Genomic DNA, 12,609 nt, shown 5'->3' on the forward strand with positions numbered 1-12,609 from the left:
TTCGTATCTATAAGTCAGAGTATAGTGCCATCATCAGCGGCTTAGAGCCTCTTACGAGGATCAGGTTGTTGAAGTGATAGGCCATACTCTGCAGGAGTCTCTACCTCCTGTTCACTACGTACGCGCGGGATCCGACATGATAAGGTTCCTCAAGTCCCTGATTTCTCAGTGTATATGCCTAGAAGCATTAGAGATCTCATCTGAGCTAATAGAGCTAGAACTTTCGACATATGCAGAGAAGCTGAAGTGAAAAAAAGAAAAGAAAACATTCGATATTCGAACGTTGTGATTGAGGATGAGACGAGATCATCGTAGGTAGGGTACTTTTTTTAGGGGGCGGATCTTGACTGAGACAACAACGGACGTTTGGGTCCGAGGGGTAACCAATGACTTTTCAATGAAGTGTTTTCATCAAACCAGAATTCATCTATAACTTCCACGCATGTTCGAATACCTTCGATAATCTAAGACAAGAAGAATGATGTAGATGCAATTACGAGAGAAGTTAGGTAAGGCTTGCAGTTGTGCTATTACTGCCGCAGTTACGCTAATACATCCAATTAAGTTTAGCGGGTTTCATTGCCAAGATTGACTTTCTGCTAGACCCAGATACTGAATTCGTACTTCGTACCTGTCCTATCAGCTTCAACTTCAAAGGAACCATCCTATTAGGATTAGGTACATCGGAATATGTATTCATATCGGACCTCTTGCTTTTATACCGCTAGTCAATAGTACCTGCATATAGTTTGTAAACTCCCTTACACTAGGAGTTAGGAAGTCACTGCCAACCTTTCCCTTTGGCACTTATGTTCTAAGTCCTTCAAAGGAAAGGGATTCTGCGTCTGTTGTGGAACCATGGGAGCACCCCTGGCTCTTCATACCGCTCATTGCATCATGGTAGCCGAGGCCTGTCGAATTCGATGCAACTCTCTCGGTAGTGTTCCGAATTTCATGACCAGAATTTGTCTTTCTTTTTAAGAAGGGATAAGGGGGGTTGGCTTATCCCCGGCTCGAGTGGCTTGTGTTGTCTTACACAACCCACCATTGCTGGTTAATAGCTCCGTCAAAACCGTTGCGAGAGTAATAGCCAAGTACCTACCATTGAATTGAGTGAAACCGGGAACCCCGTGTACAAGGCTGTTGTACTCGGAAGACTCGAGATGCTCGGGTCCTCCCTCCCTTAGTATTCAATGTATTCATGTACCCCACGACTTCCTAGATTCAACTTTGGGAAAGGGGGACAAGTCTCACATACTACATGTACAATGTAATATACGGCCATCAGACTTGGTCGTAACTACCTTCTCCGAGAATGAACTTGAGAGGAACTTTTTAGGTATTTTATTTTAGTTTTTTTCGTGCTTTGTTTGGAACAGCTGAGAAACCCCTGGCCCCCCAGCCAACCAGTCCTCATTCCCAAACCGGTCATCTACCAGCCATCACAGCCAATGGCGTCGTGGCTACCTTGTATCTATCAAACATCTGGTTGGTTTTTTCCACATCGCAGCCCCCATCGCAGCCCCCATCACCGCGCGAAGCTTTAGATGAAATGAGATTCTAAAGTCCATACCTGTATCGTGCATCGTCCGGCACCACAAAATCGATTGCATGACCCAGCTACCCGCCAAGCTGAAGACCACACACGCGTACGCGATCTATCACAGCTACCAACTACAACTACAACTACTCCGTCTAATTTATTCATCTCAATCCCGGTCAATTCGCATACTCAGTTAGGTACCTGGTCTAGTGGTCAAACATTCTCATGTCCAATCATAAATACACCTACTAGCAGTTAATAACAATTGGTTAGTTCATTCCTTTTCATCGTATCACTTCATTTGTATTATGCCGTCACTATCTGAGCTCACCTCATCAAGAAGTGTGTCTGCACATAGGCCGAAATTGAACTTCACCAGCCTTGAACCGCCCCAGACACCACTATGATCTAGTCCCGTTTTCCATTATTATCCCTTGTATTCATTACCCCAGCCGTGGTTAAGACATGCCAGTTCGCCAAGTTCTCTCATGCGTAGGTAGATTTTGGTGTCAAAAGGAAGCCCCCAGCACCAGAAACACCCTAGCCACACAACATCTACTTATCCCATCTTGTCTGCTATACTTCAACCCTCAAATTTATTCGGTATTCCTTGAGCCAGTCTGCTGTGCCCTCTAACACCAACCCTCGGCCTATCTGTCGTGTAATGCCGGTGCGGCGGACCTCGAGATGAGATGTACTCTATTATTTCCTACTCGTGACACCCTCAAGGCCATCTGGTCTACGCCCCAATTCGTGACGAATTGCCCTCTTACATTATTCACTCGCTAGGAGCCTCCAATCGTCCTCTTCAGGACTGGACACATCCACGTACCCATACAGTCAGGCTCGTCAATCACATACTGACTCACGATTTTTCATCGACCTCGTCCGAATAAGATCACACTTGTGAATAAGCAACCACTTTATTCTACTGGCTATTCCTTCGCTTGGAATATCAAGCATTAGGTACAATTACTTTCTGATCCTACTTCATTATGATGCTATATGCGATTTTCTTAGATCTCAAATACCTACCGTGCACAAACTAACATGATGGCAAAACCAGAACCACCAACAGCTTCCAAAGTGGTGGACAGGATGGTCAACGGGCTAGAGAAGCTAGAGAGGTTTTTTGGCACTTCAAGGAAGAGGGATAAGGAGAGAGGATCAAGAACTAAAGACCTCTCAATTGTCTCAACTCCAACGCAATCGCTCAGTGGTCCCCATTTCCCATCACCATCTTTCATGCACCCAACATCAACACATATGAAACCTCGGGAAGAACCAGTTCCGTGGTCTAAAATAGTTAAAGAGCGCTCCCAAAGTCTGCCCGACCCGCATGGTAGTTTGAAAAGACGATCTTCGATCAGCATCGTTCCCAATCACCGGCATCATCCTAGCGACCCAATCCGATTAATCTCACTGCTAGTCGAAGATGAGGGTCCAAGCGGCATGGAGATGTTTTCCCGTTTTAAATTTCCGGATAACACTATCAAGAACGAAAATACGGAAGCCTTTCCCATGGACGGCACTGCCGAAGGATCGACACGAGAGCACACTATCCAAGAGTTCCAAGCGGAGAACATACTAGATTGGTGTCCCCGGCGTTTATCTTCACTATTCAATAATCTCGGTCTAGATACTTCTATTGACTCTATTGACAATCGCCTAGCTAGAGTCTCCAACCATGACATAGAATCATTAGCCTCGAGACTATCTCCTACATCATCTTCTCCTCCTTCTCCTCCTTCTCCTCCTTCTCCTAGGACGAGGAGAGGCTTAATTACTATACCGCCCAGAAAGTCATCCCGAAGACTAAACGAAGCTTTGGCCCAGGATTTAACGATTTCAACGAGTAATCATGTGCTATATCCGATTTCCGCACATCTTCCCGATTCCCCACCCGCATCAGACGGGGAGGAAGAGTATGAGCAAACCACGATCCATGGATCAACGTCGATTAAAGGCTTATCTTCACCTATTGAATTTACGCCGCGACCGTCATCCGACTCTAACACTCGGCGCAGCACGGAAATTTCGACTCGTGTACAGGCCGTTCGAGAATCATGGGGAACCAGAATCCAGGATCCACCGTTGATCTATAATGCCCAGGGTGAAATTACATTTATTTCTCAACCGCAACTCGTGCGAAAATCCACAAGTTTAGCTTCGCTATCAACTATCACTAGATATTCAACGAATGGTTGCGATATCAGAGAGCCGTCACTTGATGACTTCTATGCTCTCGATGACGAAGATGTTGCAGAGAGTCTACCCGCTACTCCCATGCCAGAAGCCGATATACCGCCAACACCACCTCCGAAGTTCTCACCAAAGACTCCTAACGGCAGCAGCCGTTCCACTCGACATGTGCCGATCGCGCCTACCACCGCCATCAATCTTGTATCTGGAGAACTCACCCCGCCCCGTACACCTACTGACTCTCAATTTCTCTCATTGACTTATTCACCCACTACTTCATCGGGAACTTCAGGGGCAATGTGGGCTGCTAAAATCGCAAAAGCATACAACTTCGACTTGGTGTATGTCGTCAATCTCTGGCCGAAAGACAAAGATGACGGCTCGAATCCTCATCAATCTACTCCTTCCCATAGTCAACACAACGCACAGAACGTAGATGATGCCACCACTCAGTGTGCTGTCGTTGCACATCCAAAATTGGAAATGACTGGCCAGATACTTGCTGCTTACGGCCTAAGTGAATTTGGGTCACCTTTTCGAATTCACGCCGAGTTCCATAGGAAAATGCTTGGGTGCAGGGGCTGGAATGAGTATCGTGATGAGCTCGCATCCCCTGAGATAATATCTCGTGGGTGGGCATGCTCTTTTTATACCAACTGTTCCTCAACAACCCAGAATGCTATCGGAAAGAAGCATCTAGCACGAGGTGGAACGGCGAATCGCGGTATAATCTTCGCAGCGTACACAAGAAAGACGACTAAGTCGGTGATACCGGTTAGGTCATCGCCAAGGCAAACCGCAATACTCGGCAAGCTACTCTACGATTCGCAGAAACTTGTTAACGCCTTAGTCCACGGCGATTGATTTCGAGATACATTACTATATGCATGTTATAGATTAACGGAGATAGCATCAGCGAAGCGGCGCAGGTAACTCTGGGAGAAGCATAATGTCGAATACGTGCTATGAGGTATTAACTAACGACCCTGGCTGTCCGAGGTGTGGGCAAATATTCTGGGCCATTGCAGCCGCATCTTGTTGGGTTATGTGCTAGGGGTGAAAATAATATGATGTCGCATGATCTACATGCATCGTAACATATGCAAAATGGCCAACACGGCGCGGCAGAATGGGGTCAAAATAAATGCCTGACAAAGGAATCCCCTTTATAAAAGATTCCCTCGAGATGTATTAAGTGGAAAATACCAAAAGTCATATTAATATGGAATAGACTCTAAACTTCATTCCGATATAAGTTATAAAGATATGGTCGAGTATTTCGCCGAGTGATGTTCATTTTGTATTTGCTATGGTAAATTAGAGTGTTTCTTTGTCTTTAAGATGCGACACGTAAAAACGAATATCGTACACAGAACCAATCATAGAAGAAACTACCTAGGTGCTCATGCAGACCTCTTCCTCTATGGGTAGTTCATAGAATGCTTAATCATTGAAACCAAGAGTCCCTAGTATATTAACTTAGATCAATAATATTATAAGCTCTATGATCCTTTTATAACAGAACCAGTGTCGACCTTTGTCCAAGTCTAGGTAATGTTTAATAACACTTTCGTCTATTAACAACCCAATTTATGATGCTTCTATCACTTTGCCAGATATCCTCTCCGACGGCGAGGTTTCCCGGATCCAAATTTCCTATATTAAAGCCACCATATATCCATATATCCTGTATATTTCATGGGTTGTTCCGCCGGCGCTTGTTCTTCTCCTGCGCCTTTTTCAACTCCCTCTTGTGATACCAGAGCTCGAGTTCCTCGGCCCTGGCAAGCTGTCGGAAATAAGAGAGTAAGGGGTGCTGGGTCTGATACAGACGCGTATATTTGGCGTGTACGAGTCTCTTGACGAGCGCTTCTTGCCAGTGATAGCGGTCTCTTTCGCGTCCCCAGTACGGATAATGACCGCTGCTTGGGCTGCGTGAATCGAATGATTCGATGCAGTCAAAATACCCAGAGTTGGGTTGGTCGGGGGGCTCGCTAAAAGAGGATAGTTGCGATGTGGACTGGAAATATTTTCTGTATTTAGCGCGGGTCGATGGTTCTTCGGCCATTTTTGGAGTTATGGTATTCGTAGATGTGCTTGAACTAGCTTTGGTTGGATCTATGATGTGTGGAAACTATGATGAAATGAAGGGTGATTCGTGGTATGGTAGCGATTATATTGATGCACTTATATGAAGTACGAGATTGGGAAATATCTTGATCATATGCCCCTATTATATATTTGCAGGACTGGTTCGCACATACTACACTTGTTGATAACCTTGAAGAAACCTTGTAGTCTTCTTCATCGCCTGGGCCTCGTGCTATTCGTGGTTCCCCCGGTAATGTTTAGTTCCTCTACTTGTTTATAGGATAGAGTTCGACTCAGCGACGTTAAGCTTCAATAACATAGTAGCTATTAATAAACTATAAAGCTTTTAGCTTATAGCTTAACTTAAGGCTATCCTATAACTTGATAAGACAACTCTTTACTTGTAAACTGTAATGGCGCATACTGATTAAATAAAAAAACTATACTCATCTCCTTTTACCTGAGATATAACTCTAAGTATCTAAGCGATGTACCGCACAGATAATGCCAACCTTGTGTAATGCTTAAAGAATACGTGAAAACCCCAACCGTGTCTTTGCCAAGTTCACTTACTCGGGATATATCTAGGAGATTGGGCTGAGAGATATGTACGTGCGGGTCGATATATGGGGGCGTGGAGGGCATCATTTAGGTACCTATTATCATCGGTGAGAATTGTATTGCGTTAGTTACAATGTTATGCAGACTTGTTTCGATAATATGTACAATCTAAAGTACGGGATATTTCAGAGCATTAAAATATCTTAGCTATTCATTTCCCTCGACCCGCATTACTTCTCATCTTCTTCGTGTCTTGAATCATGATGGTGGCCTATTTTGTCGGCAACTCTCTGCATCTGAGCAGATGCCGCTGCTCTCATTTCGCCTACCGCCGTCCTCTGCGTCTCGTCCACGTCCCTCACGACTTGTGCTCCAGCCTGTTCTATCCGATCCCTCTGGTTCGATATCTCACGTTGGCTTTCATCGACTGCTCGAACTGCCTGTGCGCGCCGCTCCGCCACCTCGCGATCTAGATACGCCGCATGGCTCTCGACTTCCCTACTGGCAGCCTCTTGCATCTGCCTTCCTTGATCGCGAACGTGACTCGTAACATCCTGCGCCTTGCTCTCCAAATTCGCTGCCAGTTTGTGCGCTAAACCGTCCATCTTCGCGATATCCACAATATTATCGCTACTGTCTCTGAAATTTCGCACATTCCTTGTCACCGATGTGTAACTATCCGGTGTATTCATCTCGATTTCTTGCTTGGTGTGATTATACATTCGGTCTATGGCTGCGACAACTTCGTAAACGTCAAGCGTACAGCCCGTGCGGGAGAAGTCACGCTCGCGCTGTTCGATAAATTCGCGTATCTTTTTCCATTCGTTCCCATAGTATTTGAGACGTCCCGGCAGTCCGCTGCCCCTTAGGAATGTCAAGAGTCCAGCGATGATTGTGTTGATGGCGCCGAAGGCCGTGACCGCCCCGTGGCTAACTCCTGCTGCGCCCATAGCCGTGATCGATGCTGCCACCACAATCTGGAAGAAGTAACACGCGTTGATAAGGATTGAAAATACTTTGTAACGGTCCTTAGACTTCTGTTCTGAGTGTACGACGCGCGCGTATATGCCGATATTGGCGGCCGGGCGGGTTCCCACGGGGCTCGATTCGCTGTAGCCGAGATACGGCGAAGTACTAATGCCCACCATAAGGCGGAAGAGGGTAAGACGGTTGTCCTCGGGTACAAGGTAGCTTTGATGAGTGTGAGGGAGAATATTTGAGTTGGTCCCCAACGTCGAGGCTATAGGAGTTGAGCCGACACCTGCCGCGGAGGCGGCATTTTGTGCTCCCTGCTCCTCATCTATATGACCTTCTTGCTGCCTCCTCTTGAAGAGTAGTCGCAGTAGTGCGCCAAAGAATGATGCCATATCGTGAGCTGCTCCGTTTTTCCGGCCCAACTAAGCGCAGACAATCATACGATATCAAAACATAAAACCACAACGTAAAAGAAAATCCAAAGCCGCTAAACCACAAGACTCCTTAAGCCACGATACTGAAACACTTTCTATATTTTATAAGTAATGAGGCTCATTCAGCTTGTCTCTAGAAGCATGAGTGCCCAAAACGTATAAAAGTACCTAAAATAGCATCGATCTACGCTGTGCTACAGCCAAATATTGCAGAGTTGACCAATCATTGTCCTGGCGGAGACTTAAACGGGCCTCTGCGCCGTTATGTGCCAAGTAATGAGGGTTGATAGGCGAGCGAATGCCGTTGGACGGGACGGCCCTCCATTGCTGACCACTTACATGATCGTGATGCATTGATTTGATGCCTCGTTGATCGTGTCGTAGTCGGGAATCACGAGCGTAGCAAAATATGATGGAGTCGCCGAGCTGATGTGTCCAAGACCCTGGTAGTGTAATTTCCGCCGGCTCGCTCGGTAACGTCTTAGGGAAAGAAAAATAAGCAAGACGAAGTTAAAAGATGGGGAAAAAAAAAAGAAAATACGATGTCTAAAGTTGCATTAGATTGTTAAGCTATCGAAATCACCCCTGAGACTTACATAACGCCACTGAAATTGCCATTCTCAGGTAAGAGGCAGCCGGGGCTGATCCTACTATGTAAAGGTATAATGAATCGCGATTATAGGACGGCGACTTCAGCCGCATATATTTTTGCTATGATTTAAGAAGCAAGGGAACGTACCACGTAAGCCGACTTGTATAAGCGGCTCAGCCTCTATATCGCGAGCTCATGGTCATATTCTCTATCCCCGTATGGTGAGCGAATCACAAGCGTAGAATGGTAGGTCCACATTCCATTCTTGGAATATAATTCATAGCGATCAACGACGGACCGACAGGTCGGGACAAGCTTCGGGATGAATCGATCTTGATAGATCACATTTATCAACAAGACCGTGCCTATTTAATTCTAGAGTAGGTATTATTCGGCCCTCGCTTGACACACTCGGTTGTGTGGGAGAGATTCGATGAATGTAGAGCCGCCATTCTGGGATGGTGGTGTTCTAATACTAGAATGAAGTTTGACGAACGAAGTAATTCTTATCGCCATCGACAAAGCAATATCAGACTCTGCTATTGAGAGTAGGTTGCCAAGTTTTCAGGACAAACCAAACGATGGCCTGTTTGTTTTGGATAGTCCAGTCATGCTGCCAGCCGAAAGTCTCCCAACCTTTAACCAAAGTACATGCAGGTACCCAACTCTCTATGTGACGGAGATTTTGTGACGGTGAGAAATATGATGATATACCTACCTAGACGACAATATGCTGCTAAGTAGCCGTAAACTTGCGCGAGTACTTATACTTCAAATTATTAGGAGTGAAGAATTGTGGCTCGATACCTACCAAAAGTACCTTGATTGCCTAATTGGGTAATCATTTATCTGGATTCGTAGAGCTTACAGGCCGAGTACTGCGTATGTATGTACAAGGTATCTCAAAGGTATCTCAATCCCTGTCATTTCTACTGTCCCTATCGCGACTATCTTGATAATATTCCGTATTCTCCCTCAAGATCCTCGGAATCTACATCACCCTAAGAAAAGATCATATATCTCACACTTTACATTTCCCTGACGTAGTTACGTATTCTTGAACTAGAATTTCTCTATATTGCTTCCTCACAGCCAGCCATGACCATACGCTCGGATACTATCGAGGATGGCCTCTTAGACCCTAGCCACCGGCTCGATCCGTCCCAACAAGCGCACACTCTAATCCACCGGATCTACAACTCTATCAAGCCTCGCCGTGTGCCTCAGCCCAAATCCTACCCTCCTCTCTCAAGCATCCCACGAACATCTCCCGAACGTCTTGCCCTCGCCTCTCCCGACTCTCCCGACGATGCCTCATCCGCGCCGACCGTCCTATACCTCGCCTACGGCTCCAACCTCTCCGCCGAGACCTTCCTCGGCATGCGCCACATCCGACCGCTAAGCATGATCAACGTATCGGTGCCTACTTTCGATCTGGCTTTCGACCTGCCGGCGCTGGCGTACTGGGAGCCATGCTTTGCGAACGTGTCGCCGCGCAAGATCCCTATGCCGCCTATCCCGGGTGATCCGCCGAGACCTCCATTTCCTCCCCCATCCAACGCAATATCCAACCGGCAAGACGAACTAGTAGAAGAAGAGGAAAGGCTTCCGGGAACACTACTCCCCTCGCTCCCTCCGGACCACAGCCCGTCTTGGTCTAAGGGGCTCTACGGCGTGGTCTACGAGGTCACGCGCGAGGACTACACCCGGATCATACATACGGAGGGCACTGCCTACGAAGAAATCCTAACACCGTGTCTGGCGCTGCCACCGCCCTTCCACGTCCCCGAGAAGCCCCCTATTCCCGAGTTACCGAGACCGTTCTTAGCGCGCACCCTATATGCGCCACAACTGCCCTCCTTCGACCCTCCCGACGGCGACGACGGCGGCGACGGCGGCGACGATAAGAAGCGCTGGTGGCAAAAGCTATTATTACCCGTTCAACGAACACCGGGCTATGCGCAGCCGAGCCCGCGGTATTTACGTATGATCCGTGACGGCGCCCGCGAGCATTATCTACCGGATGACTATCAGACGTACCTTGCGCGTCTGGAGGCGTATACCATCACGACGTGGCGGCAAGATATTGGACGTTGGTTATTCCTATTTACAGTGGTACCATCATTCGCGCTGTTGGCGCTACTTGGTTACCTGCTGGCTGATAAAGACAGCGGGATACCAAAGTGGTTGGAGGCAGCAACAACTATCCAGCGCAATCTGATGTGGAAAGTCTACGATTATGTATTCAAACCTCTGTTTGGGGACGGGGAGCGGACGATACAAGAGGAAGATGACTCGGGTAGCACGAGCAGAATACGTACACAAGCGTGGGGGAGCGAGAAAAATGCTTTGCTGGGGGATTGGTAGCATAAGCGGTGTTGCACTACGAGGATGGCAATCAATTTATGTGACGAATCCAATAATGTTGTGGGGATATCATATCATGCTGAAATGTCCTTCTAGCCTATTTCTAATATTTCTACCGCACCCAATCATAAATACACAAATAATGCAGCCTAACCAATTGACCACTGCCCTGTCCAAGCATTTCCCGTTACGCTTTCCCCATCGGTTCATCGTATTATTCTATTAGGAACTGTCTAAGTTGCTTACAATTAACTTTAGCCATGCCGAGATGATGTCTAAGTTCTCGCAACAAGGTTGGGGATGTCGTCAACAGTATGTCGTCCCTCGAGGATATTATGGACAGCAGTGAATAACGGGTAGTCCTGCTCGAGGCCTCGTTGCTTTAGGAACGAGTTCACCTCGGCGGCCGTGCTGGTACCTTGCAACTTCTGGCCGTTTAGCTCCGCCTGCTCTACCTCCTGGACAGAGATGCCCTTTTCGACAGCCTTCTTGGCACATCGGAAGTTTCGGCCACCGCTGCAACTCGTGATCAAGTCTGCTACACCGGCACTCTCTTCGGTGAATGTGCCGGTTGAGATGGTTTCGCCAAAGAACTCGTGGCCGAATTTGACCATCTCGAGTAGTCCCACGCGCATGATAGCCGCCTTAGCGTTGTCACCCCAGCCCCGGCCGTCAACGAACCCTGCGGCTAAAGCGACAATATTCTTCAAAGCACCGCCGAGAGAAACACCTGCAACATCCGAAACCATGCGTACGTGGAAATAGGGGCGGTGGAAAAGCGTCTTGAAAGTGTCATGGTCCAGAGGGTGGTACTCGGGCGGGACTGGAGTCAGCTTAGTTGTGCTGATCCTACCCCTGACATCTCGGTGCTGCGTATCGGCCAAGGGGGTGATGCTTAGCTCGTCAGCAGATGCTCGTGGTGAGTTGCGGTTTGGAGTCCCGGAGCGAGGCGTTGCGTTTCGAGACGGGTTGCGCGAGCTGTCCATGGGTGGCGGATCATACGCAATCGTAGTCTCAGACCATTTCTCGGCCGCGATTTCAGATGCGATGTTCGCGCCTGACAAGGCGCCGCAGTAAATACCAAGACCCTCGCCAATCCATTCCGAGAACAACGATATACCCTCGTCCGTAACATTAACACCTTTAATGCAGGATATTCCTCGAGCGAACGGTAAGATTTTCCCCTTGAGCTGTCCACAGATTCTGTGGATGAATTGGTGAGGCAGATTAAAAATTAGAATAGACGAATTGTTGACGGCATCCTCGAGGGAGGGGTTCGCAACGAGGTTCGTGGGGAGCTTGATGTTTGGGAGATATTTGATGTTCTCGTGGTGTGTGTTGATAACGGATGTAAGCTTTTGGGTCTTGCCCTCGTATTCCACGTCCTCTTCATACACCCACATCTGAACCTCCTCCTCAAATAAATCAGGGTGTTCTTTCGTGTTCTCAGAAACGATCTTGGAAATTGTTGAACCCCTTTTCACATTGTAATTAGTATCCTCAGGTACGAGAGAACAGACTACAGATAAACTCACCAATTTCCAGAACCAATCACGGTCACCTTGTGCTTTCTGGTGCTATTGGCGCTTAAGAGTCCCGGTGCCATGGTGGAGAAATGTGAGAAGCGTCTAGTAGAATTATACGACGGGAAGGACTTCTGCGAGACTCGAGCGTAGACAGGAAATCTGAAGGAGGAAGCAAATGGGTATCTTAATAGATAGAGTATTTTCATACAGACGAGAATTGAAAGCTGTGTAAGTTCAGAGGCGCATTCGAGCTTTTAAATATCAGCTCGGTAAGGTCGTAACGGGCAGATGATGTCTTACAGACTCATGTGACAGCAA

General features: G+C 47.4%; 5 protein-coding genes across 5 annotated transcripts; 2 read left to right on the forward strand and 3 right to left on the reverse strand.

Moving 5' to 3' along the window:
- Positions 1-2,360: 2,360 nt before the first annotated feature.
- F4817DRAFT_90471 (uncharacterized protein) lies at positions 2,361-5,027 on the forward strand. Its single transcript, XM_049308042.1, has 2 exons — positions 2,361-2,509; positions 2,610-5,027. The coding sequence occupies exon 2, from the start codon at positions 2,642-2,644 to the stop codon at positions 4,607-4,609; it is 1,968 nt and encodes a 655-aa protein (XP_049159782.1). The 5' UTR covers positions 2,361-2,509; positions 2,610-2,641; the 3' UTR covers positions 4,610-5,027.
- A 414-nt stretch (positions 5,028-5,441) lies between these two features.
- On the reverse strand, positions 5,442-5,813 carry F4817DRAFT_315287 (uncharacterized protein; the record flags this gene model as incomplete). The annotated part of the gene is made up of 1 exon (XM_049300517.1): positions 5,442-5,813. The coding sequence occupies one exon, from the start codon at positions 5,811-5,813 to the stop codon at positions 5,442-5,444; it is 372 nt and encodes a 123-aa protein (XP_049159783.1).
- A 473-nt stretch (positions 5,814-6,286) lies between these two features.
- On the reverse strand, positions 6,287-8,362 carry F4817DRAFT_335702 (uncharacterized protein). The gene has a single exon (XM_049303056.1). It carries the CDS (start codon positions 7,762-7,764, stop codon positions 6,628-6,630), a length of 1,137 nt encoding a protein of 378 aa, XP_049159784.1. The 5' UTR covers positions 7,765-8,362; the 3' UTR covers positions 6,287-6,627.
- A 978-nt stretch (positions 8,363-9,340) lies between these two features.
- On the forward strand, positions 9,341-10,848 carry F4817DRAFT_335703 (uncharacterized protein). Its single transcript, XM_049303057.1, has one exon. It carries the CDS (start codon positions 9,497-9,499, stop codon positions 10,763-10,765), a length of 1,269 nt encoding a protein of 422 aa, XP_049159785.1. The 5' UTR covers positions 9,341-9,496; the 3' UTR covers positions 10,766-10,848.
- Positions 10,849-11,040: 192 nt separating this feature from the next.
- Positions 11,041-12,371, reverse strand: F4817DRAFT_358334 (glycerol-3-phosphate dehydrogenase [NAD+]; the record flags this gene model as incomplete). The annotated part of the gene is made up of 2 exons (XM_049306012.1): positions 11,041-12,241; positions 12,301-12,371. 2 exons carry the CDS (start codon positions 12,369-12,371, stop codon positions 11,041-11,043), a joined length of 1,272 nt encoding a protein of 423 aa, XP_049159786.1.
- Positions 12,372-12,609: the final 238 nt, after the last annotated feature.

Source organism: Daldinia loculata (genome assembly GCF_022478755.1).
Source record: "Daldinia loculata strain CBS 113971 unplaced genomic scaffold F4817scaffold_20, whole genome shotgun sequence".
NCBI classification, from domain to species: domain Eukaryota; kingdom Fungi; phylum Ascomycota; class Sordariomycetes; order Xylariales; family Hypoxylaceae; genus Daldinia; species Daldinia loculata.

Excerpts from the sequence above, each read along its gene's own strand:
- F4817DRAFT_90471 (XM_049308042.1), top strand. The coding sequence starts at position 2,642 with ATGGTCAACGGGCTAGAGAAGCTAGAGAGGTTTTTTGGCACTTCAAGG.
- F4817DRAFT_335702 (XM_049303056.1), bottom strand. The coding sequence starts at position 7,764 with ATGGCATCATTCTTTGGCGCACTACTGCGACTACTCTTCAAGAGGAGG.
- F4817DRAFT_335703 (XM_049303057.1), top strand. The coding sequence starts at position 9,497 with ATGACCATACGCTCGGATACTATCGAGGATGGCCTCTTAGACCCTAGC.